This window comes from Peromyscus californicus, unplaced genomic scaffold (assembly GCF_007827085.1).
Source record: "Peromyscus californicus insignis strain IS unplaced genomic scaffold, ASM782708v3 Scaffold_2__1_contigs__length_46816999, whole genome shotgun sequence".
Taxonomy (NCBI): domain Eukaryota; kingdom Metazoa; phylum Chordata; class Mammalia; order Rodentia; family Cricetidae; genus Peromyscus; species Peromyscus californicus.
This window is the reverse complement of record NW_026294540.1, coordinates 36,249,028-36,271,352: the sequence shown is the minus strand read 5'-3', so window position 1 is coordinate 36,271,352 and position 22,325 is coordinate 36,249,028. Positions and strand designations below refer to the sequence as shown.

Below are 22,325 nucleotides of genomic sequence, written 5' to 3'. Positions count from 1 at the left end.
AGGAAGTAGTAAGAGAAGCTACGCCCAAATTCCCAAATATACCAAGCTGACTTTGGAGATGTGTAAAGGTTAAAACCTTCCTTTTTAAGAAAAGAAAAGGGGAGGTGCTGTGGGATGGTCTGTATGTCAAATGTGTTGCTGATTGGTCAATAAATAAATCACTGATTGGCCCGTGGCCAGGCAGGAAGTATAGGCGGGACAAGGAGGAGAATAGAGCTGGGAAGTGGAAGGCTGAGTGAGAGACACTGCCAGCCGCCATGATGAGAAACAGCATGTAAAGATGCCGGTAAGCCACGAGCCATGTGGCAAGGTATAGATTAATAGAAATGGATTAATTTAAGCTGTAAGAACAGTTAGCAAGAAGCCTGCCACGGCCATACAGTTTGTAACCAATATAAGTCTCTGTGTTTACTTGATCGGGTTTGAGCAGCTTGGGACTGGCGGGTGAGAGAGATTTGCCCTGACTGTGGGCCAGGCAGAAAAACTCTAACAACAGCATTACATACTTATCACAGGAAAGAGCCACCAAGATGAAGTTTCAATTCTGAACATTTATGCCCTAAACACAAGGGCACCCACAGATGTAAAAGAAACATTACTAAAGCTTAAACCACATATAAAACCCCATACATTAATTGTGGGAGACTTCAACACTCCACTCTCACCACTGGTCAGATCTGCCAAATTGAAACTTAACAGAGAAATAAAGGACTTAACTGATGTTATGACTCAAATGGACTTAATCGATATCTACAGAACATTCCATCCTAAAAAAAAGAATATACCTTCTTCTCAGCACCCCATGGAACCTTCTCTAAAATCGATCACATACTTGGCCACAAAGCAAATCTCAACAGATACAAAACAATTGGAATGACCTCCTGCGTTCTATCAGACCACAATGGTCTAAAGTTAGATTTCAACAACAACAAAAACTACAGAAAACCTACAATCTCATGGAAACTGAATAATACTGAATCACCAATGGGTTAAGGAAGAAATAAAAAAAGAAACTAAAGACTTCCTAGAGATCAATGAAAATGAATACACCACATACCCAAACTTATGGGTCACTATGAAAGCAGTGCTAAGAGGGAAATTCATAAAACTAAATGCCCACATAAAGAAGTTGGAGAAATCTCACACTAGTGACTTAACAGCACACCTGAAAGCTCTAGAACATGAAGAAGCAAAGTCTCCCAGGAAGAAGAATAGACCCCAGGAAATTATCAAATTGAGAGCTGAAAACAATAAAATAGAAATAAAGAGAACAATAGAAAAAATTAATGAAACAAAGAGTTGGTTCTTTGAGAAAATCAACAAGATAGACAAGGCCTTATCCAAACTAACCAAAAGACAGAGAGAGAGCATCCAAATTAACAAAATCAGAAATGAAAAGGGGGACAAAACAACAGACAATGAGAAAATTCAGAGAATCGTCAGGTCATACTTCAAAAATGTTTACTCCACAAAACTGGAAAATCTGAAAGAAATGGATAATTTTCTGGAGAGGTACCACATACCTAAGTTAAATCAAGCACAAGATAAACTATTTAAATAGTCCAACAATCCCTAAGGAAATAGAATCAGTCAATAAAAGTCTTCCAACCAAAAAAAACCCAGGACCAGATGGTTTCAGCGCAGAATTCTACCATATCTTCAAAGCAGAGGTAATACCAATACTCTCTAAATTGTTCCACACAATAGAAACAAAAGGAACATTACCAAACTCCTTTTTTTCTTTTTTCTTTTTTTTTAAATTTTATAATTTAATTTTACATATCAGCCACGGATTCCCTTGTTCTCCCCCCTTTCCTCACCCCCTTCCCGCCAGCCCATCCCCCAATTCCATCACCTCCAGGGCAAAGACTCCCCTGAGAATTGAGTTCAACTTGGGAGATTCAGTCCAGGCAGGTCCAGTCTCCTCCTTCCTGGTTGAGCCAAGTGTCCCTGTATAAGCCCCAGGTTCCAAACATCCAGCACATGCACTGAGGACAGGTCCCGGTCATACTGGCTGGATGCCTCCCAAAAAGGTCAAGCAAATCAACTGTCTTACTTATCCAGAGGACCTGATCCAGTTGGGGGTCCCTCAGCTATTGGTTCATAGTTCATGTGTATCCATTCGTTTGGCTATTTGTTCCTGTGCTTTATCCAACCTTGGTCTCAACAATTCTCACTCATACAATACTCGTCAATTGGACTCCTGGAGCTCCACCTGAGGCCTGGCCGTGGATCTTTGCATCTGATTCCCTCAGTCATTGGATGAGGTTTCTAGCATGGCAATTAGGGTGTTTGGCCATCCTGTCACCAGAGTAGGTCAGTTCGGGCTGTCTCTCGACCATTGCCAGTAATCTATTGTGGAGGTATCTTTGTGGATTTCTGTGGGCCTCTCTAGCACTTTGTTTCTTCCTATTCTCATGTGATCTTCATTTATCATGGTCTCTTATTCCTTGTTCTCCCTCTCTGTTCTTGATCCAGCTGGGATCTCCCGCTCCCCTAAGCTCTCTTTCCCTTGACCCTTGCCCTTCATTACCCCCACTCATGTCCAGGTTTTTCATGTAGATCTCCTCCATTTCTCTGTCATTGGGCGATCCCTGTGTCTTTCTTGGGGTCCTGTTTTCTAGGAAGCCTCCCTGGGGTTGTGAGTAGCAGTCTAGTCATCTTTGTTTTACATCTAGTATCCTCCTATGAGTGAGTACATACCATGTTTGTCTTTCTGACTCTGGGTCACCTCACTCAGGATGATCTTTTCTAGATCCATCCATTTGCCTGTAAACCTCATGATGTCATTGTTTTTCTCTGCTGAGTAGTACTCCATTGTGTATATGTACCACATTTTATTTATCCATTCTTCAGTTGAAGGGCATCTAGGCTGTTTCCAGGCTCTGGCTATTACAAACAATGCTGCTATGAACATAACTGAACAAGTGCTCTTGTGGTATGATTGAGCATTCCTTGGGTACATGCCCAAGAGTGGTATAGCTGGATCTTGGGGGAGATTGATTCCCAATTTTCTAAGAAAGTGCCATATTGATTTCCAAAGTGGTTGTACAAGCTTGCATTCCCACCAGCAGTGGAGGAGAATTCCCCTTGCTCCACATCCTCTCCAGCATAAGGTGTCTTCAGTGTTTTTGATCTTAGCCATTCTGACAGGTGTAAGGTGGTATCTCAGAGTCATTTTGATTTGCATTTCCCTGATGATTAGGGATGTTGAGCAATTCCTTAAATGTCTTTCAGCCATTTGAGTTTCCTCTGTTGAGAATTCTCTGTTTAGTTCTATATCCCATTTCTTAATTGGACTGTTGGGCATTTTGATGTCTAATTTCTTGAGTTCTTTATATATTCTGGATATGAGCCCTCTGTCAAATGTGGGGTTGGAGAAGACCTTTTCCCATTCTGTAGGCTGTTGCTTTGCCTTGTTGACTGCATCCTTTGCTCTACAAAAGCTTCTCAGTTTCAAGAGGTCCCATTGATTGATTGTTTCTCTCAGTGTCTGTGCTACTGGTGTTATATTTAGGAAGTGATCTCCTATGCCATTGCGTTCAAGACTACTTCCTACTTTCTCTTCTAGCAGGTTCAGAGTAGCTGGGTTTATGTTGAGGTCTTTGATCCACTTGGACTTAAGTTTTGTGCATGGTGACAGATGTGGATCTATTTGCAGCCTTCTACACGTTGATATCCACTTATGCCAGCACCATTTGTTGAAGATGCTTTCTTTTTTCCATTGTATAGTTTTTGCTTCTTTGTCAAAAATTATATGTTCATAGATGTGCGGATTAATGTCATCATCTTCAATTTGATTCCATTGATCCATATATCAGTTTTTATGCCAGTACCAAGCTGTTTTTATTACTGTAGCTCTATAGTAGAGCTTGAGGTCAGGGATCATGATGCCTCCAGAGGTTGTTTTAATGTACTGGATTCTTTTGGCTATTCTGGGTTTTTTGTTTTTCCATATGAAGTTTAGTATTATTCTGTCCAGGTCTGTGAAGAATTGTGTTGGTATTTTGATGGGGATTGCATTGAATCTGTAGATTGCTTTGGGTAAGATTGCCATTTTTACTATGTTAATCCTGCCTATCCATGAGCATGGGAGATCTTTCTATTTTCTGACATCTTCTTCAATTTCTTTTTACAGGGACTTAAAGTTCTTGTCATATAGGTCCTTCACTTGCTTGGTTAGTGTTACCCCAAGGTATTTTATATAGTCTGTGGCTATTGTAAATGGTAAATATTGTAAATGGATATTACAAAATATCTCTGATTTCCTTCTCAGCCTGTTTGTTAATTGTATATAAGAGGGCTACTGATATTTTTGAGTTGATCTTGTATCCTGCTATGTTGCTGAAGGTGTTTATAAGTTGTATCAGTTCCTTGGTTGAATCTTTGGGGTCACTCAAGTATACTATCATGTCGTCTGCAAATAGGGAAAGCTTAACTTCTTCCTTTCCAATTTGTATCCCCTTAATCTCCTGATGTTGTCTTATTGCTCTGGCTAGAATTTCAAGTACTATATTGAATAAGTATGGGGAGAACAGACAGCCTTGCCTCGTTCCTGATTTTAGTGGAATTGGTTTGAGTTTCTCTCCATTTAATTTGATGTTGGCTGTTGGCTTGCTGTAAATTGCCTTTATTATGTTTAGGTATGTTCCCTGTATTCCTGATCACTCCAAGAATCCTGTACAATAAAGCAACCCCTGGAGTCATCATGATCCCTGACCTCAAGCTCTACTATAGAGCTATAGCAATTTGTATTATATCTGATAACCAACATTACTGGCACAAATTCACTAAAAAGTCTCTTTCCTGTGGCATTGCAGGCCCCTGGTCCAGGCCCAAGCTCAACATAGTTACTAACTCTCAGTATGCTGAAAAAGTGATCTTACATACTGAGAAGGCAGAATTTTCCCTGATTAGTCAGAATTAACTTTGTTATTTATTCAGTTATAAGAAATAATCAGGAATAAGTATCATCCCTCATATGTAACTCACATTTGATCCCATAGAGGTCTGCAAGGCCCTCTAGCACAAGGTAATGAGGAGATTGATCAACTCTTGATAGGAAATATGCTAGAGGCCTCAGAATTTCCTAAAAAAATTATGTCAATAGTAAGGGTTTAAAAAAGGATTTATCTATAACCTGGCAACAAGCCAAGGAAATTATAAGGAAATGTCCTAATTTTGTTTTTACTATCAAACTCCACTATGAGCAGGATGTAACCCAAAGGGTACTCAGAGGAATGAAGTCTGACAGATGGATGCATTTAATTTTGCAGAATTTGGAAAGTTGAAGTATGTACACCACATCAGCGATATCTACTGAAGATTTCAATGGACAACTGTTCTGAGTTCTAATAAGGGTGATTCTGTAATCATACATTTTCTAGATGTTATGGCCATTATGGGTATACCTGTGTGAATTAAAACTGATAATGCTCCAACATATGTCTCTGGTAAAATGCAACAGAAAATCATTGAATTGTTGAAAGGCTGTGGTGATACATTGTGTCCCCCAATATATTGTGCACCGTAATAAAGATTATCTGAGGATCAGAGGAAAAAGCCAGTCACTATATTAAATGTAGAAGTCAGGCAATGGTAGCACACACCTTTAATCCAGTCATTCAGGAGACAGAGATCCACCTGGATCTCTGTTAGTTGAAGGCCGCACAGACGAAGAGTCAGGCATGGTGATGCATGCCTTTAATCCCATCACTAACCATGGAGGTCTGGAGGTCTGTACAGAAAGACAGGAAAGGATGTAGCTGGGTGGAGAGAGGAAGTGAAATGCAGAACAAAAGGCATATGTTCTCCATGCCAGCATCTGTGCCTCAAGGTCAATTTAGGACTGGTCAAACTTAGAGGTGACCTTGTGCTTTTAGAATGTCTTTGGTGTATCCATAGAAGGGGCCCAGATTGCTATCATACTCCCCATAATCCCTTGGGTTCCTGAGCACCATTTCAGTTAAGGGCTTTAGGGAATCAATGTTGCAAACTGAAGGTGGCTAGAATGGCCAAAACCTTTTGTAGCAAATTTTCAGCTTCTTGAGTAAGCCTAACATTAGTGGGAGGATAAGTGAGGCCCTCCAGCAATGAAAGAGGTTTCTCATCTCTTGGTCAGGGACTTGCAAGAAAGGTTTAACCCAAATAACTGTGCTAAATAATTGTCAAAATTCTGAGAGTGAGTTCAATTCCTTCATTGCTTAGCAATGGAAAAAGGCAAAGGGGGGGTACCATGTGGACCTTATCTGGAGCCACCATCAGATATAATGATGCAAGATCTTCTAATTCTCCCTTGGCAGTCTTTTGCAGGTAGACTGCACCTGGGTCTACCAACAGAAGATCATCCATATAGTGGATCAAAAGAATATCCCTGTTGACAAATAGTGGGACTATGCTTCAATCCTTGAGGAAAAAAAGTCCACTGATATGTCTAAGCCATTTATACATCTTAATTCCCACACAGTAAAGGCAAAATGATCTTGATCCTGTGGTGCCAAAGGAATCTGAAAGAAATCAATCCTTAATATCCTTAATATCTAAAACTAATATATAATGTGATGGAGAAATAGCACTAGGGTGGACAAGGCCTGGCAGTGTAGACCCCATTTCCAGTTGACCATCAACTACACAAAGATCCTGCAGGAGGTGGTAGTGCTTTGAACTCTTGGGAATAACAAATATTGGGGTACTATGTTTACTTCTGGATGGTTCTATGTTCCCCACCTTTAGCTGTCCTGTAAATATTTCATTCAGGATTGACAGTTTCGGTTCAAGTATAGGCCACTGTTCCACCCATACTCTTGATCTGAGAACCATGTCAATGGAATGGGGCTAGGGGGATCAATCATGGTAGACCTCATGGGGACCATGGTAGTTAGAATTGGGGATACAGATCTAGTGTAGGGTCACAGATGGCAAGATCCACCTTTTCTTGGATTCTGATGTCATCAAAGAAGGCCCTGTCATCTGTAGTAAGGACAACACCCTTATCCTCCAAAATATCTCTGCCTCACAGGTTCCTAGGTACAGTGGAAATGATAGGATGAATGGCTCCCTGATTACTGTCAAGGTTCTTCCAGTTGACCAAATGGGTGGTAATGGGATTGTCATTCTGTATGCTGTGAATATGTTTTGCTCTGATTTGGTTGATAAATAAAATGCTGATTGGCCATTAGCCATGCAGGAAGTATAGTATAGGTGGGATAAGCAGAGAGGGGAATTCTGGGAACAGGAAGGCTGAGTCAGGAGTCACCAGTCAGACACAGAGGAAGCAAAATATGAAGGCACAACTGAGAAAAGGTACCAAGCCACGTGACTAAACATGAATAAGAATTATGGGTTAATTTGAGTGTAAGACCTAGTTAATAGTTAGCCTGAGCTAATGGCCTAGCAGTTTTAATTAATATAAGCATTTGTGTGTTTACTTGGGTCCAAGTGGCCAAAGGGCCATGGGAGCCAGGCAGGACCAGGAAAACTTCAGCTACAGGGTGGTCATCTTAGAAACTTGCTGGCCTCCCATACCACTGATGGGGGGGCTGGGTTTAAACTTTCAATGAGGGAAGCATAGTGCCTAGGTCTCTGTCAAAATGGTAGAATCTGCACCCGTGTCCACCAAACTTTTATCAGCTTGTCCATTAAGACAGATGATTAGCATTAAGAGGTGTAGAAAATGGGCATTGTCCAATAGATTATTGGATCACCAGAACCTCCTCTTACTGGCACTGCAGAGGAGTGCCATGCCTGGAGTTTAAAAGGGACTGGTGTTTCAACAGGTTGTGATCTACAATCCTTTGTCCAATGAAATCCTTTATTGCATCTGGGCATTGAGTTCTAGGTTTTGCCTGGGGGCAGTCACACTGCAAATAACAGGTTGGCCACATCCACAGCAAGTTCTATCTACCTGAGTTCCCTTGGGGGTGTCATTAGCATGCTGCCTGTCAGTGAGGAGAGCATTCCTGGAGGCAGTAAGAGTGGTGATGGGATTGTTACTGGGGTCAAGTTCTCTTGTGTCCAGTACCCACTTGTGAATGTCCTCATTGCAGACCACTGCAACCTCATTCTAGGTGGGGGCATTAAGCTCTTCAAAACCACTTGTTTGATTAACATTTCCCTAGTGGTTTCAAGTCAACTCTCTGCTCCACTGATGCATTGACACATGTGAGAAAATCAGGAAAAGGTTCCCCTGGCTGTTGAATAAGATTGTGGAAGTAAGCTGAGGGGTCATGAAGGGTACATGTATTAAGACCCTTGAAGGCGAGGTCAGAAACCTGTGGATAGTAGGCTTGATGGGCAATCTTTGCTTCATGGATGGGATGGACAAAGTTACCCCATCCAGTGAGCATGTCAAGGGTCACTGGATAGTTAAGAGTTTTTTTTCATGCTTCAGCTTCTGCTGGATCATCTTAAGCCAATTTCCATCTAAGAAAGGCTGTCAGCTCTAGCACAGCTTTGAGCAGACTATACCAGTCAAAGTATGTCTGTAGTTGCATTGCCCATTGAGTGAGGACCTGTTTAAAGCAAGGTGAATCCAGGCTCAACATATTAGTCACCTTCCAGATGAGGGAGATTTCAGCTATGAAGTTGTGAATCCATGGCTTGAGAGCAGAATTTGATCCAGGTTAACTGGATAAGCCTCTGCAGGCCTCCCGATAATGAACGCGGCTGGTGTGGACAATGAGGGGTATACATTGGAGCATGGGAGTGACCAGTCTTTCAGGCCAGTTTTCCCTGGGGCAGATCACCCCAGGGATGCTCCAGTGGGGGAGTTGACACCTGTGACAGAAGTAGGGCTAGTGTGGAAGCAGTGCATGGGTGTCTTAATGGCAGCTGCTATCTCCTTGAAGAATTCACATAGCCTGAAAAGTCTGCTTCCTCATTGGATGTTGTAGAGAGGTTAGAAATGGAAGGGGAGGAGGTGATGAGGTAGTTACCCATTTTGTAAAGGGAGAAAGCAGGCAAACAACAATCAGAGAGAAGATGATAGAAAACAGGGGTGGAAATTTGTTTCAGACCTTAATATCTTGTACTTAGTGGGGGACTTCCCTGGTTTTTTAGGCCATGGTCATATGCCCACATGTTGTCTCTGGACAAGGGTTGGTGTTTGGGAGCCAAGCCTTGGTTCTGCATCCTAGGGGGTCAGCCTTTATGTGGAGGTGCCAAGTGAAACAAAACAAAAAAAAAGTGCCTTCCTAACTGAATGTGCAGACAAACATGGCAGACAATACAAAAGAAGAAAAAAATGTCCCATAATGCTTACCTGATGAAGGGACAGAAAGCACACCACATTGAAGGGCCTTCTCACTAATACACACCATCTTGGGGGTGCTGTCCAGTACTGTGAGTTAAAGGAGAGAAACAATCAGAATTGGCTCCAGGAAAGCAAATGTAACAGAACTCCCATGTTCAGGCACCAGATGTTGCTGGGGGTGCTAAAAGCTCCCTCAGGGGAGGGAGTTAAAAGGTTCAGTGTCAATGACACAGACACCAAGAGTCAGATAAATGGTAAACAGCAGGTTCATTTATTTACTAATGAGGAAAACTTTCTATACTCTCCTCCCAGCACCCAGGCTATGTCCCTATCTGGTGACATTGTGTCATTGTCCCTCATTTCCTAGGCACAATCAGGACCTCTGACAGTGCCTGTTGCTAGGTGCTCAGGCAGACTCCACACATCAGAAACTCTGACAGTGCCCCTTGCTAGGCCATCAAGCAGACTCCAGGTTGGCTCATAAGGAAGTACATGATATGCATGCCTTGGCGAATGGTTTGAGCCAATTTCCTTGACCTAATGGGCCTGTCCTACTACAAAAACCAAAGATAATTCCTCACCAGGAATATTTATGAGACTACTGAGATTATGTTTATAATCATTTGAATATTTCAGATAGCAATTATCTCTTTGAACACATCCATTATTTTAAATAGCTAATCATAAATATGTGATGTACAATTAGCCTGACCCCACAACAAGTAAAATGCAATTTCAATACTTGTTTTTTTTAATATATTGAGTTGTACAATTCAGACTAGGAAAAAATTACCTAGAATATGGATGCTTTATATGCATTAGGTACATGATAAGTTCATTCTCATTTTAAGTATGTACATTGGAGAAATCTGAACCATTTAGATCAAACTATGATTGCAGATTAAGAGGACAACTATACAACAGCAATATGGTAAAAGAAGAGACTAAAACACACATGGATCGATTTGAAATGTTACACATAAAACCTTGCAGAATGAACTACACAAATCTTAAAAAATACATAATTCTATAGAGAATATTTATAATATCCTCTACATATTATGATTTTAATGATTTTCAGATGTAGATTTTACAATGAGCATTCAGTTCAGTGAGGGATTGACATGGATATATGCTGGGAAGAAACAACAGTATCAAATTTCCTGTAAGTGCTGAGTTCACAGTTGTATGCAAATTGAGCTGTTTCAGGAGGAGATGATATTATGAAAAAAATAGATTTGTTGGCTGTAATTCATTTATTTATGGCTAAATAAACATATTAAAGATAGAGACAGGAAAAGAACAAACTTGCTAATTTATTTCCTAATAAAGAAGATTGGCTATATCTGTAAGTAATAATTAATGAGAGAGCATTTGGAATTATTAGTTGTGGAATGTTGACTTACTAAAATCTGAAACAAAAAAGCAACTTGTAAGGCTAAAACACTAAAGAACTTTGGAGTGGCTTGGGATGAAAGGTAAACTTTAACACTGAGTTGTGATAAATCACTTCTATTCAGATATGAAGCAGTGTGTGAAGTATTCATAAAGTCAGTATGTCAACACACAGCACTGCCAGAACCACTGCCTCCAGAAAGCTGTGACCTTTCTGGCCTGAAGATACATTAGGGCTGGAACTCACCTGTGTGACTCTAGGCTTCTCTATACTCTACTGTTTGTGTTCTTGGTATCTTTGGAAAGCGTCACAATGTTCCCATTGCCAAGGCTAATAAACAGGCTCTCACTTATATTCTGCCCATCACTCTGACCTTCTGTTTTCTCTGTCCCTTGCTCTTCACTGGTCATCTCAACACAACCAACTTCATCCTACAGCAAAGCATATTTGGAGCTCTGTTCCAGGTGGCTCTCTCCACTTTCTTGGCCAAAAGGCTTCCTGTAGTTCTAGTCTTCAAGTCACTGTTCTAGGGAGAATGGTGAGGTGGATAATGCTATCTCCGGCTACTAACTTCATCATTCCCATTTGCACCCATATCCAACTTGTGTTCTGTGGAATTTTGATGAGCACATCTTCTCCTTTTATTGATTCAGATGCTCACTGTGACCATAGGCACATCATCATTGTGTGCAACAAAGCTGCAGTTGAAGTTGTTGCCTTCCACTGTGTCCTGGGATACCTCTCCTTTTGGCAATTTGGAGCTACTCTATGGCTTTATTGTGTAGGATCTTGCCTGACACATTCAGTGAAGCCTGGTTTATGTCATGTGTGTGTCATTCCTCCATTTCTGTGTCATCTTCCTCCATTTGTGTGTTACCTTCCTCCCTGTCTACCACAGCACAAAGGGAAATCTTATGATGGCCACAGAGGTCTACTACTTCTTGGTCAACAGTCCTGGGCTCATAGGCTGAATTTTCTTGCCAAATGATACAGTATTTTGTTAAGAACACATAGCTTTTTCAAATCAGGGATGAAGCACATGCTATAGGAAATGTCCATCTTACAGCTTAGTCCATATGTTTCTTAATTACCAATTTATAGGAGTTTAGTACTATTCCAACAGTCAGAAATAATGTTGCAATTTAGAATTTTATATTGAGTGCTTTCATGACTTGATAAAATCCATCTTTATGCCCTCAAATTCTAATATCATTTTCATATATCTCTATAATAGAAAATTCACTGCCATAAAATTCATTTACCTGTCAATTAATAGTAGAAAAATAGATATGTAATTTTCTTCTTCAACATTTCTTACTTTGAATGCATCAGATGTGTCCATGTGTTTTTAATGCTCTTGATAAGTTTTATGAATGAATGCTGCCTGCTTTCATTTCCTGTATCTCTTCACTCTGAAGAAAAGAAAATTTTAAAAATAAAAACAATTTGACATGAAGTTAATACTGAATCGAGTACATGCATAATATGGTGTATACTAGAAGACCATTTAAATCTTTATTTTATAACTTCATTTTTCTTACGAGTCAGTCAGGTACACCCAGTAAGAGATAATTATATGAAGTTTTCATTAATCAGTGAAGAATGTGAAATGCCCTTCTCTAACCAGTTCATGAAAACCTGTGCTCTAGCCTCATTGACTATTGATTTTTAAATAGTGATTTGTGTACTCCCTTGCTCAAAATTCTTTACTTTTGTTAAATTGATCTATATTATTTTCATTGATACCATGTATTGTATGGATAAAGGGTAATTAATTCTTTGAGAACAACACTATTAGATTCCTCTCATTTCTTGTATACTGCGCTTTTGCATAAATGTCTAGGACTTTAAATGTTTCATGCCTTGTATCTGGTCATCTGTCTCTCATCAGTCTTTTTATAATCTATTTGCTGCTAACTTGCACAAAAAAGGGAGGGTGCAAACTATGTCAAAGTCTGTGGTTAAATTGAAAACAAGCCAGATTCTACCTTTGAGAATTTCTTCATAATTATCACATTTTAAATATGTTTTTTCATACAATGTGTTGTGATCATGATTTTCCCAACCTCATCCTCATTCAGCTTTGCTGTAGGATGAATGTGGCTGTGTTGTTATTTCCAATGAAGAGCAAGGGACAGAGAAAACAGAAGGTCAGAGTGATGAGCAGGAGAAGACCTTCTTCATACTTTCCCACACATCCAACCCTCTTACATTTTTTTTCTGTAGAAAAAGAACAGGAAAAATTTGAAAAACAACACAAAAATACAAAACACAAATGCATCAGAAAAAGTATGAGAAACACATCAATGACAGAGACAGACAGACAGACACACAAACATACACACACATACACACACTTGGACATAGATATCCAGCATGCAAGTGGTGCTAGTGCAATAGTAGCACAAATCTTAGGGGAATAGTCAACCAACATTTGGATTAACTTAAGGTCCACTCCATGAAAAGTAAAACATACCTGACACTGTTTTCATGATCAAGCACCTGAGACTAGGCAGCCCTAGGACCCAGGATAAAACCAAATACTACTTTTATAATGAAGGAACATAGCAATAATCTAACTCCTAGGGACATTCTGGTATATATCAGTGCCTTCCACAGCCATTGTCAGACAATTTATCTCCTGAAGCAGATGGAAAAATTGTATAGACCCACAAACAAACTTTAAGCAAGGAGTTTGAACACTCAGCCTTAAATGTGATGTCTCCATTAAATCACTTTTCTCAGGGCACAAAGAACCCTGTGTCAGATATGATAGGAAGAGTGTCATAATCAGAGGGGTAATAAGACTCCAGTAAACCTGGAAAGTATTATTCTTTCCAGGTCTGTAAAGAATTGTGTTGGTATTTTGATGGGGATTGCATTGAATCTGTAGATTGCTTTGGGTAAGATTGTGATTTTTACTATGTTAATCCTGCCTATCCATGAGCATGGGAGACCTTTCCATTTTCTGACATCTTTTTCAATTTCTTTTTACAGGGACTTAAAGTTCTTGTCATATAGGTCCTTCACTTGCTTGGTTAGTTATATAAAATACCCCAAGGTATTTTATATAATCTGTGGCTATTGTAAATGGTAAATATTGTAAAATATCTCTGATTTCCTTCTCAGCCTGTTTGTTAATTGTATATAGGAGGGCTACTGATTTTTTGAGTTGATCTTGTATCCTGCTATGTTGCTGAAGGTGTTTATAAGTTGTATCAGTTCCTTGGTTGAATCTTTGGGGTCACTCAAGTATACTATCATGTCGTCTGCAAATAGGGAAAGCTTGACTTCTTCCTTTCCAATTTGTATCCCCTTAATCTCTTATGTTGTCTTATTGCTCTGGCTAGAACTTCAAGTACTATATTGAATAAGTATGGGGAGAACAGACAGCCTTGCCTCGTTCCTGATTTTAGTGGAATTGGTTTGAGTTTCTTTCCATTTAATTTGATGTTGGCTGTTGGCTTGCTATAAATTGCCTTTATTATGTTTAGGTATGTTCCCTGTATTCCTGATTGCTCCAAGAATCCTGTACAATAAAGCAACCCCTGGAGTCATCATGATCCCTGACCTCAAGCTCTACTATAGAGCTACAGTAATAAAAACAGATTGGTACTGGCATGAAAACCGACATGTGGACCAATGGAATTGAATTGAAGACCCTGACATTAATCTGCACACCTATGAACATGTAATTTTTGACAAAGAAGCAAAACTATACAATGGAAAAAAGAAAGCACCTTCAACAAATGGTGCTGGCATAACTGGATAGCAATGTGTAGAAGGCTGCAAATAGATCCATATCTGTCACCATGCACAAAACTTAAGTCCAAGTGGATCAAGGACCTCAACATAAATCCAGCTACTCTGAACCTGCTAGAAGAGAAAGTAGGAAGTCATCTTGAACACATCGGCATAGGAGATCACTTCCTAAATATAACACCAGTAGCACAGACACTGAGAGAAACAATCAATCAATGGGACCTCTTGAAACTGAGAAGCTTTTGTAGAGTAAAGGATACAGTCAACAAGGCAAAGTGACAGCCTACAGAATGGGAAAAGTTCTTCACCAACCCCACATCTGACAGAGGGCTTTTATCCAGAATATATAAAGAACTCAAGAAATTAGACATCAAAATAACCAAAAGTCCAATTAAAAAATGGGCTATAGAACTAAACAAAGAATTTTCAACAGAGGAAGCTCAAATGGCTGAAAGATATTTAAAGAATTGCTCAACATCCCTAATCATCAGGGAAATGCAAATCAAAATGACTCTGAGATACCACCTTACACCTGTCAGAATGGCTAAGATCCAAAGCACTGAAGACACCTTATGCTGGAGAGGATGTGGAGCTAGAGGAACTCTCTTCCACTGCTGGTGGGAATGCAAGCTTGTACAACCACTTTGGAAATCAATATGGCACTTTCTTAGAAAATTGGGAATCAATCTCCCCCAAGATCCAGCTATACTACTCTTGGGCATATACCCAAGGAATGCTCAATCATACCACAAGGGCACTTGCTCAGCTATGTTCATAGCAACATTGTTTGTAATAGCCAGAGCCTGGAAACAACCTAGATGCCCTTCAACTGAAGAATGGATAAATAAAATGTGGTACATATACACAATGGAGTACTACTCAGCAGAGAAAAACAATGACATCATGAGGTTTACAGGCAAATGGATGGATCTAGAAAAAAATCATCCTGAGTGAGGTGATCCAGACTTAGAAAGACAAACATGGTATGTACTCACTCATAGGAGGATACTAGATGTAAAACAAAGATGACTAGACTGCTACTCACAACTCTAGGGAGGCTTCCTAGAAAACAGGACCCCAAGAAAGACACAGGGATCGCCCAATGACAGAGAAATGGAGGAGATCTACATGAACAACCTGGACGTGAGTGGGGGTAATGAAGGGCAAGGGTCAAGGGAAAGAGAACTTAGGGGAGCGGGAGATCCCAGCTGAATCAAGAACAGAGAGGGAGAACAAGGAATAAGAGACCATGATAAATGAAGACCACATGAGAATAGGAAGAAGCAAAGTGCTAGAGAGGTCCACAGAAATCCACAAAGATACCTCCACAACAGACTACTGGCAATGATTGAGAGAAAGCCGGAACTGACCTACTCTGGTTATAGGATGGCCAAACACCCTAATTGTTTTGCTAGAAACCTCATCCAACAACAGAAGGAACCAGATGCAGAGATCCATGGCCAGGCCCCAAGTGGAGCTCCAGGAGTCCAACTGGCAAGAAAGAGGGGGGTTTGTATGAGCGAGAATTTTTGAGACCAAGGTTGGAAAAAGCACAGGGACAAATATCCAAACGAATGGAAACACATGAACTATCAACCAATAGCTGAGGAGCCCCCATCTGGATCAGGTCCTCTGGGTAAGTGAGACAGTTGATTAGCTTGATCTTTTTGGGAGGCATTCAGGCAGTGGGACTGGGTCCTGCCTATACTCAGTGCATGAGTTGCTGTTTGAAACCTGGGGCTTATACAGGGACACTTGGCTCAACCTGGGATGAGGGGACTGGACCTGCCTGGACTGAATCACCGGGTTGAACTCAATCCTCAGGGGAGTCTTTGCACTGGAGGAAATGGGAATGGGGAGTGTGCTGGGGCAATGGGGGGTTTGGGGGGGCCTGCGGAGGTGGGAAAGGGGAGAAGAGGGGAATCCATGGCTGATATGTAAAATTAAATTAAATTATAAAATAAATAAATAAATAAGTAAGTAAATAACCAAAAAAAGACCCCAAGAAAACAACGCCTTCTAGGTCAACGGGGTCGATGCACATATAAACTCACAGTGGCTAAGGTGGCATGCCCCAGATGGGGTTTTGGCTGAAAGTGGATACATTTCTTTGCCCTGTAGTTATCTACAGTTGGTAACCACTTGCAAATGAAAATCTTATTTTCTATAAGGGAGTCTCACTGGAGAAATAAACTAGTTTTAAGATTAGGCTGCTAACCAGGGTTAGATCCAGATCCTACTGCCAGAGGGACCCTTAATTAGATCAAGCTACATAACTGTCTAGTTTATGAAGAGGGACTAGTCAGATCGCATGAAGTCTTCACAGTTGTTGGTCTAAAGTTCATGAGTTCCAACTGGCTTGTTTTGATTGTCTCTGTAGGATTCCCATCATAATCTTGATGCCCCTTGCTCATAGAAAAATGACTAGGCTGCAAATCCAGAACTGGGTGGCAAAAAGAACCAAAATCAATGGCATCTTTACAGGTTGGTTTTATTATAATGTCCTGTCAGAGCTCTTCATTTTTTAATCTTATAATTTATTTTGTATATTAACATATATTGTATAGTATATAATTCATATGTATATATTATATGAATGAAAAAAGAAACAATAAAGGAAAGGACTTGACTGGTGCTCAATATGCTGGAAGGGAAATTTTATTATAGATATGTATAACAGCATAGACAAAGGCAGAGAAAATGGGAGAGTCCAGATTGGACATGACCATACTGAGCCATGCGAGGAGATGTGGGAGAGAAGGGAGAGGGAGGGAACCATGTGCAGCAGCCAGTGACCTACTGTAGATGTAACCAACCATCTTATTAAATAAGAAACACAGAGCCAATTCAAAGAAAGCCAAGAGGTCAGAGCTAAGATCCTCACCCTTCCTGCTTCAGCGATCCTCTTCAGCCAAGAGAGCTCTCCGAAAGGGGGGCTACTTCCTGTGTGTTTGTCTTTATGGCCTTTCTGTTCTGCCTTCTCATTGGTTGTAAACCCAAACACATGACTGCCTCTGTAGAGACTTCCAGGTCTTCTATGGTTGGGATTAAAGGCGTGTGTCTCCAATGTTGGCTGTATCCTTGAACACACAGAGATCTACCTAGCTCTGTCTACCAAGTGCTGGGATTAAAGGCATGCGCCACCACCGCCATGCTCTTGCTATGGCTCTGATAGCTCTGACCCCTGGGCAACTTTATTTATTAACATACAATTAAAATCAAATTTCAGTACAAATAAAATACCACCATAACCTATGTTTATATACCCAGTGAGATTACATTGGAGAAGATTATACTATCTTGTGAGTCTAAGGTTTTGTAACAAATTCACATGCTATCTTAACTAAGGAAAAATATAACTATGACTGTCTAGTCTTCAACTTCATAAAAGACCCCAGAAGTGTGAAAAGTTATGCATCAACAGGGACATCTCACTATCTGGACAGTCACTCAAAGTTCTTCTTTAACAATGGGGCATCCATCTTTTGCCCGTAGACCTAGTATATTTGACAGATGTTCCTGTGAAGCAAGGAATTCTGGAGGAAAGTCCTACCTTGTCTTGGCAAATTTCAGTAGTCCCTTTTCTTGCATCCTGCTAGTCCAGTTTGGACAGTATATTGTCAGCAATGGACACAATGACAGTTTCTTTGCCCACATGGCTAGCGTTTGCCATAAAAGAAAGAAACTCCATATAGAGTTTCTTTGATGTCCATCATCTTCTCTGACATCGATTGGTGCTGCCAGGAGTAGATGTGTCAATGTCATGAAAAGCCTTAGTTTATTAAATATATTAAATTCCATACTCTGTAGTTCATTGTAGTTTTTGAAGACTAGATATTGAAATACATCTGTGAATGACCTTGAAAACATACCTAACATGAGTATAAATTTGACTATTATAGAAACCATTAATTTATATTTCTTAATTATTTTACATTAAATTTTAAATGAGCTGCCAAAGTACATTATCCCAAATAAGAGTAGAAACATACATACAGCATAACACAAATAACTTTAAATTTGTATTAATAAACTAAAATCCATACCAATGTAAAATTATTTGAGATTAACAGTTATTTTTTAAATTAAAGTAGATTCATGACTCACAAATATAGGATAGATAAAATATTTTTTTTAATTTTACAAAATACTGATAGACTAGATATTGTAATTGTAATTCTTGCTTGATATATGTAATTTACTAGTTTAAAGTTAAAACCTTTTTGTTTAGAAAGAAAAGGGGAAGTGATGAGAGAATGTCTCTTTGTATGCTGTGAAAATATGTTGATTTGATTGGTTAAAAAGTAAAGCTGTTTGGCCAATTGTGAGGCAGAATAGGGTTTGGTGGAACATTCTAACTAGAGAGGAGGAAATTGAAAGGCAGAGCAAAGAAGACATTGCCAGCTGCCACCATGACAAGCAACATGTAAAGATACCAGTAAGCCACGAGTCATGGGGCAAAGTATAGATTTGTAGAAATGGGTTAATTTAAGATGTGAGATCTAGCTAGCAAGAAGCCTGAGCCAATAGGCCATACAGTTCATAATTAATATAAGCCTCTGTGTGGTCATTTGGGTCTGAGCAGCTACAGGATTTGAGGATGCAGGAGAAGGGTGGGCACAGGAAAACTTTCAGCTACAATAATCTGTCATTTTGTTCCATTGTTTCTATATCATATCCCCACTTTTTCCCTTTAGAAAGAGATCTCTGAATTGAATATTTTTCTTTATCTTTTTTTTTTACTATTACCCATAACATCTTGTAAACAATCCCTCTTAAATTTTGACAAACATCCATAACCAATCTTTTGGGAAAGTGGGCATAGTTCTCTAGAGAACTTTCTCTTGTTTGGGGCCACTGGTAATCTTTTGGGGACATGAGAGAATTCAGGACTATGGTCAAGTCCTCATGGGAGTACTCTGTGAGGCTGGATAATTCCAGCCAGCAGCATTGAAGCTGTTCTGGATGCAGAACTCTGAGAAAACTTCAACAGAGGCATTTTTACATTCTTGACCAGTTGGGCCACTCATTTTTCAATGTTGTCTGGTCTACTTGTTCTGAAAACACATAAATTTTTAAAGGTAACTTACATATGTGTATCAATAGAGGTAAAAAATATGCATTGTACACATGTCAGTCAAACATGACATTTTGTTTTGTGTTTTACCAGGTAAAATATACAACACATGTCTTGCAGTTCTTTTAGGATTATTTCTTTATATCTGCAATCAGGATTTTCAGGGGTTCTTCCTCAATCAAACCTGATTTTCTTAACTTTGAATGAATCCACAGCATTTTAGTTTCTGTGGGAATAAAAGCAGAACCTCTTTCACAAAGTAACATATCTTTTGATTTCCACTTTGAGGTCAAGAAATTTTAAAAAATATGTAGGTTGCTTCAATCAAGTAGCATTTATAATCAATGTCTCTTAGCAGCTATTGATCCTTCCTTAGCAATCCAGAAATTAATTCAAAGAGAACACAATAATATACAGTATCAAGACTCTGTGCATTTCCATCTTTACATGACTTATTTTATATTATATTACTCCCTTTTTAAGGACTTTATTATTCCTAAACAATTTTATATACTTTTTCTCTTTATAATTTCAAGCATACTAACATTTTAAAACACACTGTAACACTTTTAGAGCTTTCTCCCCTCTGAAACCCTTATTTACTGCATAACCTCAACCTTTTTCTGACTGCATGAGTTTAAAGTGCTAATCTCCATGGCTGGGCATGGCTAGGGCCTCCAACTCTGTTCTGGCTGTTGGCTCCTCCTGCCTGGTGATCTAAGAGCCCAGGGTTTGGTGAAAGCACCATCGAGAGTCACATTTATCACCACAACTCTGAGGAGCTTCTGGGCTCATGATGGCCCCAAGCAGCACTCTGCTGCTCATAAACCCCATCTGAGTGTTTGGTAGCAGGGCCTCTCAAAAAAGCCATCCATGCTACTAGCATGAACCAGGAAGTTATGTCTTAAAGGAGCCCTAGAGGGAAATTCCAATCTCTAGATAAAATAAGCAATGTTCAAATTTATTTTTCTAGTAACAGCATGTGCATCAACTTTTGGTGAGAGTCATCAGCTGTAACAAAGTATTTATACTCTAAGATGCCAAACTTAAAGTTAAGGAACATCTTTTTACATGCACCTCTCAAATTCAAGTATGTTCATTTTTGTAATGAATCAAACATAAACATCAGTACATGTGTGAAAGATTGTGTTGAATTATGAGCAAAAAATTGTTCTTCTTTTATATTAGTTACTTCACAATTCCCTGAAAATAATTACCTGATTTTTAAAACATGAAAGGAAAGATAAGCCTATTTTGCTTCCTTTTCAGGAGAAGTATCATCATTATTGCAGGGCAGACACAGTAAGAGGAAGATAAGCTCTAGGTGGTGAGAGCATGTGTTATCATCTCTTAAAATCATAGTGGACAGGAAAACTGATAATGAAGGCCAAAATCTGAGGTCGGTAGAACTTTCAAACATCTGTGACTAATAACATACTTCCATTATATAGGCTCAAAACCTTAACAGCACTACAGCCTCCATGTACCACCAGAACCTGGGTACCAAAAAAGACTGAATTAAGCCAGAAAAGAAGGAATTGAGCAAAGACCCCGAATTTCAGGTCTAAATCCAACATCTAAGAGTACTATTGGGATGATCTAGTCCAAGCTAGGGCATCTCATACCTTCAAATCAGCTTCTGTACACACATTACCTAAGTCTTGGATCAGCACCACAGCATTCATATGGTTGTTCTCAGCAAAAGACGTTTCAGATGCAATATCATTTAAGAGTACCCTTACAGGACTATGGGCATGCCTCACATGACTTGTCAGTGAATTATGAATCCTTGATACAAGCTTCCTTGGATCCCTCATGATAGCAAGTCTTTTTCATTCCTGTAACACAGAACCATTTCTAAACTTCTGACATGTACTGCCGTGTCTAAAATTATACCCTGGTGCATGGGTCAAAGTTACAGTAATCTCTTTGTAATAATCCATGGGGATATGTCTATATTTCATTAGGCTCATGCATAGTTATATTTGATCGGCATTCTCAGTCAACTATATTTCAAAGGAATTGTCATTTTCTCATTTTGAATATTCTATAGGTGCTGTTTCACCCCGTCGAGATTGTAAATATTTTCCTTGTGCAGAGCGTTTGTTTTCTGTTCAATGATTGTATTCTGTTTGCCAATTACAGGAGCTTTGCAACAACTTTGCCTGCAGCTTTACCTCCCTAAGTTTTATACAAGATAAAGTAATTCTTCATTTTTATTAACCCTTTGTGAATTTCGTTTAGTGGGTTTGATGATATTCTTCACCTCGATTTAGGAACTTTTGATCTAACCTCTATCTTTATCAGCTTAACTTTGTGCCCTATTTTTCAAACATCATTTAATAGGTCTTGTCCATATATGTCTGAATTATTTGTAAATCCCGTGGAACACAGTAGAGACATCAAGGGTATTTTTCTTTGAGAAAATTTGCATTAGTCCTGGCAAAGATGTATCAAATGACAGTAGTTCTCAGTCAGTGGTAGGTCTTCATTGCTACCTCCCATCTTTTTTTTTTTTTTTTTTTTTTGGTTTTTCGAGACAGGGTTTCTCTGTGTAGCTTTGCGCCTTTCCTGGAACTCACTTGGTAGCCCAGGCTGGCCTCGAACTCACAGAAATCCGCCTGGCTCTGCCTCCCGAGTGCTGGGATTAAAGGCGTGCGCCACCACCGCCCGGCTTCTACCTCCCATCTTAATACAGGTATTTGGTCACCCCTGTGCTTGTATTAGGCATGTGCATTCTGCCACATTTAATGTGAGTTCATATGCTCAACTGCCTTCTTCTGGACTAAGAAACTGTTTCCTTATAGTAAAACAAATGCCAGTGACTCTTATAATCTTTC

The 22,325-nt window shown here is 39.6% G+C and overlaps 1 protein-coding gene across 1 annotated transcript in view; it reads left to right on the top strand.

Annotated features, from left to right (window-relative positions):
• The first annotated feature begins 8,654 nt into the window (after positions 1-8,654).
• LOC128120828 (vomeronasal type-2 receptor 116-like) overlaps positions 8,655-22,325 on the top strand; it is a 38,903-nt gene continuing 25,232 nt past the window's right edge. Inside the window, exon 1 of the mRNA XM_052755032.1 lies at positions 8,655-8,786. Coding sequence (XP_052610992.1) covers positions 8,655-8,786 — 132 coding nt within the window. The remainder of the gene's footprint in view (positions 8,787-22,325) is intronic.